The following is a 5,430-nucleotide window of genomic DNA, read 5'->3' on the forward strand; positions in this document are numbered from 1 at the left end:
TTTTTTCTAACAAGCTTTTTAAGAGTATTTTAAACTATTCTGTAAATTCTTGGAAAGTGGTCTTTTTTGGGGGGGACCTCTGCTACTACCAGAGGTTGTCTGCACCACACCAGGGCCTGTGCTGCTAGCATAAACCAACTGAGCCTCAACCAGGGCCTGTGCTGTTTTCTGAGGCCATCTCACTGCACCGGGGCCTGTGCTGCCAGCTGGATCCATCGGCACCATCCCAGGACCTGTGCTGCTGGCTGAGGCCATCTGCACTGCACCAGGGCCTAGCTGGACCCATAGGCACCACACCAGGGCCTGTTCTGCTAGCATAAACCAACTGAGCCTCACCAGGGCCTGCACTGCCGGCTGGACCCATATGCACCACACCAGGGCCTGTGCTGCTAAACCAACTGAGCCTCACCAGGGCCTGTGCTGCCAGCTGGACCCATAGGCACCACATCAGGGCCTGTGCTGCTAGCATAAACCAACTGAGCCTCACCAGGGCCTGTACCGCTGGCTGGGGCCATCTGCACCACCCCAGGGCCTTTGCTGCCGGCTGAACAAACTGCATCTGTGTTGCTAGTGCAAGACATCAGCACCACACCAAGGCCTGTGCTGCTCGAAAAGCTTATCTGCAATACATCGGGCGCTGTGCTGTTGATTGAAGCCTTCTACACCACATTGGTGAATGTGCTAGCAGAAGCCCTCTGCTAGCAAGCCACCAGGACCCGAACTTTTGGCTGGAGCCTTACTTGCCATCCTAGGTTTGTGCAGCCTATTTAATTCAGCATCAACAATCATTGTGTTTTGGATATTGGCTTTTTTAATAACTTTACTTTGCTTACTGGCCGTGGGGGACTTTTGGACACTCAATTTTTCTAAGATGAGAAAATTTAACCGTGACCCCATTCTGCGTGACATGGTTCCCAGATCTACATGCGTCACTGCTGCTATACATCCTGTACAATTTCCAATGTATTTGGAACAGGACATTAATCATTTTGAACTACAGAAAGATTTACCTCATCTTCAAAACCTTCTTGCTTTGTACAATTACAAAATTAGTTACGAAAAATCCTGCTTTGTGTCAACATTTCACACGTCAAAATCAATAAGTACAAAGCAGAGACTTCTGATCGTCTTACTACTGCTCTTATCTGGTAATGTGCAACCTAACCCAGGCCCTGAGCTGCAATGTAGCCAGACACCATCTGAATTTAAATCCTCACCTGGGCTGAAGATAGTTCATCTTAATGTGCGCAGTTTGTTACCCAAGATGGATATGATCAAGATCTGGGTTCAATCAACAGATGCAGATATTGTCCTCATTTCTGAAACTTGGTTGTCTAAATATATATCTGATGAACATGTTAGCATGGCTGGCTACAATATCTATCGCACCGATAGGTTTAAGAAAGGTGGTGGTGTTGCTGCTTATGTTAAGTCAAAATTTGATGCTACAATAGTTCTATCAGAATCAATTTGCAAACAATTGGAATTTTTGGCTCTGAATGTGAATGTTGCAAAGGGTCTTTGCATAACAGTTGCTTGTTGCTATCGACCCCCTTCTGCCTCCACAGAAGCTCTGCGTTCTTTAAACCTTTTGCTGTCCAGACTAAATTATGGGGAGCTTGTTCTAGCTGGTGACTTTAACTGGGATTGGCTCAAAACTGTTTCAGATGATTTTAAATCTTTTTGTGATTCTATCAGTCTTACCCAGCTGGTCAATTTACCCACTCGGCCGAATCTCAAAAGCCCCGAAAAGTCTACCTTGATTGACTTGATTTTGACAAATGTTCCTCATAAATTTTCATCTTTGGGTGTCTTTTGTAACTACTTAAGTGACCACTGTGTCGAAACCATCCATGGATTGCTGTCACCTGAATGTCGCCGCAGGCCTGTTCCATTGCCTGCAGAAGAGGCATGCGGGCATGTGGTTGGCGGTCATATACATGTCATCTCCAAGCCTAAAAAAACCCTCAATAGGGTTTAAAAATGGTGAGTAAGGGGGCAAGTATACCACTTCAAATTGATTGTGGTTGGAGAACCAGGCCTGGACCAGAGCAGCCCGATGGAAACTGACATGATCCCATATCACCACAAACCTGGGCTGATCTGCTCTGTTCTGTACAACTATATCATGGAGAGCATCTAGAAATGTGAGTATGTGTTGGCTATTGTATGGACCTAGTATTGCATGATGGTGCAGAAGCCCTCGAAGGCATATGGCGGCACATAATGTGATGTTTCCCCCGCGCTGCCCTGGGACGTGCACAATTGCCCTTTGGCCAATTACATTACGACCCCGTCGTCTTGTTTTGCTCAGGTCGAATCCAGCTTCATCAATGAAAATGTATTCATGAGGCTGTGCAGCTCCATCCATGGCCAAGATTCTCTGAAAAAAAGGGGAACATGTCACTGTACTACAGTGCTACACATACGGCACCCTCACCCCATCACACAGGTACCTGTGTAGCTCTCAGAATAGATCCATGTGGTACTGATATGGTACATATTCAGCTGCTACTGGACTTCACCAATACTCTATTGTAAATGTAAGGGACAGTTACACGTACCCGTACATATTCAGCTCGAAGTCCTTTGACCCTGTCACTGTTCCTCTCAAATGGGACTCTGTAGAGCTGCTTCATGGTGATGCTGAGTTTACCCAAGATGCGTCTGATGGTGGTGATGCTCACATGGTTTATGTTGCTGAACACTCGCCTGTCTGCAAGTATTTTCCGTCGTAGCTGGTGGAGACGGATGGCATTGTCTGCCCTCACTAGGTCCACAACGGCAAGTTCCTGCTGTTGTGTGAACAGGCGTTGCCGTCCTCCCCCAGAAGGTCTTCGGGTCATTCTGGAGGAATACAACCACATATTGTCATCGGTTTGCTTATTTTTCTTACAGTACTTTACTGTATGTACTGTGTCATCCACTGTACAACACTGTACTTCAATATAAGGAATCAGCCACTTTGGCTGCAAAAGGAGCATTAGCACCCCGTACACTTGATATGGTAATGTGATATACTGTAGAACAGTGCTATGAAACCATCTGAGTAGAGCAGAAGGTATGGAGGTGAAGACATACCTGTTTTCTAGTCGGAATGTTCGTATTACAGATGCCACTGTGAAGCGGCTTAGATGTGGGTGGACTCTCTGCCCAGCTTCCCTCATAGTCAGGCCATGGTTGATGACATGGTCCACCAAAGTTGCTCTTATTTCATCAGAACTATGGGTCCGTTCATGGCCTCTTCGGCCTTCTCCTCCTCTTCCTCCTCCTCCTCTACCTCTTCCTCTTCCTCTTGCTCTCCCTCCATCCATGCTTGCAAAGTTCTTGAAATGGCTACGCTGAGGGCTTTTTGTAGTTGGCTAATTGGTGTTCGGTTTTGCAAGTACGTGCCTTCAGGTGTGTATTTGAGTGGTTGCAATTATCCGATGTGTTTTGTATTTTGGATACATGTGTTTTCCGAATGGCACCCTGAGATTTCATTTTGTGAGCGAAGTGTCTTATGTATGAAATAGAGTGTAGCATGCAGGACCATGTGTGTTGCATAAAGGGGTAGGTGTGTTGCATAAAGGAGTAGGAGTGTTGCATAATTGGTACTGGGGTGCAAAGCAGCGCTTTTGTTTAAGGTATGGGTACATGTGTTTGAGGTATGGTAACAAAAGCTTCACGTTGTGTTACTTTAGTCTGAGCATGGGTTTATAGTGTTCAAGCAACGGGCAAAAACTGTAAAAGGGGGCGACCCAGCAGTGTTAACTAATTACAGACCAATATCTAATCTATCTGTGCTGGCCAAAGTTCTTGAAGCTCTTGTGTGTGAGCAGTTAAAGGAGTTTTTGCACATCAATGCCATTTTATCTGAATATCAATCAAGCTTTAGGAAGAATCACAGTACTATCACAGCTGCAATTAGAGTGGTAAATGATATTACTATTGCACTTGATAAAAAACAACACTGTGCATCCCTTTTTATTGATTTGTCAAAAGCATTTGACACTGTTGATCATTGTATTTTAAAACTTAGACTCTTCCAGTCAGGACTCTCTGAGAGAGCAGTGGCATGGTTCTCAAACTACCTCAGTAACAGGACTCAGTGCATTAAATCTGACGGTCTATGTTCTGACTTTGTTACAGTGCACAGCGGAGTGCCACAGGGTTCTGTATTAGGTCCCCTTCTATTTATCATTTACGTAAACAATCTTAGTCTACATGTGCCAGATGCAAACTTGCACTTCTATGCTGATGATACAGTTATTTACAGCTGTGGTTCAACTCTTGTCCAAGCCATCGACTCCTTGCAGAAAGCCTTTTCTGCTGTCCAGCACTCATTACATCAGCTTAAACTTGTTCTCAACGTAGACAAAACAAAGCTCATGTTGTTTTCTAAATCAAGGAGACGAGCCCAAACAATCCCATCAGTAACCACTCTTGAAGGTAATAAAATAGAGTTGGTTCACACCTATAAATATCTGGGAATCTTAATTGATGACTCGCTTACCTTCAAACCACATGTAGAGAATCTTGTGAAAAACCTGAAGTTAAAACTGAGATTTTATTTTCAAAATAAGTTGTGTTTCTCTTTTAATACAAAGAAGCGGCTTGTTGCTGCAACATTCTTGCCTGTGCTGGATTATGGTGATATTCTATATATGAATGCTTCTGCTCAATGTCTTCGAATGGTTGATTCTGTGTATCATGCTTGTCTGAGGTTCATCACTAACTGTAAATTTCAGACTCACCACTGTGAGTTATACTCTCAGGTAGGATGGCCTGCTTTGGTAAGTCGGAGGAACTCTCATTTATACAGTTTTATATATAAGGCGATACTTGGGTTGCTGCCTTCTTATATATGTTCCCTGCTTGTAATGAAACATGCTGGTCGGTATTCTCTTCGTCCGCATGGTTACTTGTTGCTTTCTGTTCCATTTGCCCGAACTGAACTTGGTAAAAGAGCTTTTGTCCATTTAGCACCCTCGGCCTGGAACAAACTGCAGAAGGAATGGAAAATGACTGAATTCATTTCATTAAGTGATTTTAAATCTAAACTACGAATCCTTGAGGCCAAGTCCATAACATGCAACTGTTTCAATTAGATTGATTGTCATTTTAACTGACTTTTTATTTTATTTGAATTTTATTGAATTTTATTTTTATTTTATTTTATTTGTATTCTTTCACTTATTGTTGCATGTGTGTTGTTGCTGCCTGTGTTTGAGTAATTTCTGTAACTGTGAGACATCTGCTGCTGCCTATCTTGGCCAGGTCTCCCTTGAAAAAGAGGTTTTTAATCTCAATGGGATCTTCCTGGTTAAATAAAGGTTAATAAATAAATAAATAAAAATTAATTTGGAGATATGCTATGATGCAATGTTATTTGCTTGTCTGGCCCTATTGAAATTTGGCTAAGTAAATATAACAGGCTAAGTAAAATTA

General features: G+C 43.3%; 1 protein-coding gene across 1 annotated transcript; it reads right to left on the bottom strand.

The window, feature by feature from the left end:
• Positions 1 to 1,864: 1,864 nt before the first annotated feature.
• On the bottom strand, positions 1,865 to 3,724 carry LOC309714578 (uncharacterized protein; the record flags this gene model as incomplete). The annotated part of the gene is made up of 3 exons (XM_082547130.1): positions 3,082 to 3,724; positions 2,565 to 2,847; positions 1,865 to 2,383 (listed from the first exon to the last, which is right to left on the bottom strand). Exons 1-3 carry the CDS (start codon positions 3,312 to 3,314, stop codon positions 1,865 to 1,867), a joined length of 1,035 nt encoding a protein of 344 aa, XP_082403256.1. The 5' UTR covers positions 3,315 to 3,724.
• Between the last annotated feature and the right edge of the window lie 1,706 nt (positions 3,725 to 5,430).

Source organism: Aulonocara stuartgranti (genome assembly GCF_965226115.1).
Source record: "Aulonocara stuartgranti genome assembly, chromosome: 9".
In the NCBI taxonomy this organism is placed as follows: Eukaryota; Metazoa; Chordata; class Actinopteri; order Cichliformes; family Cichlidae; genus Aulonocara; species Aulonocara stuartgranti.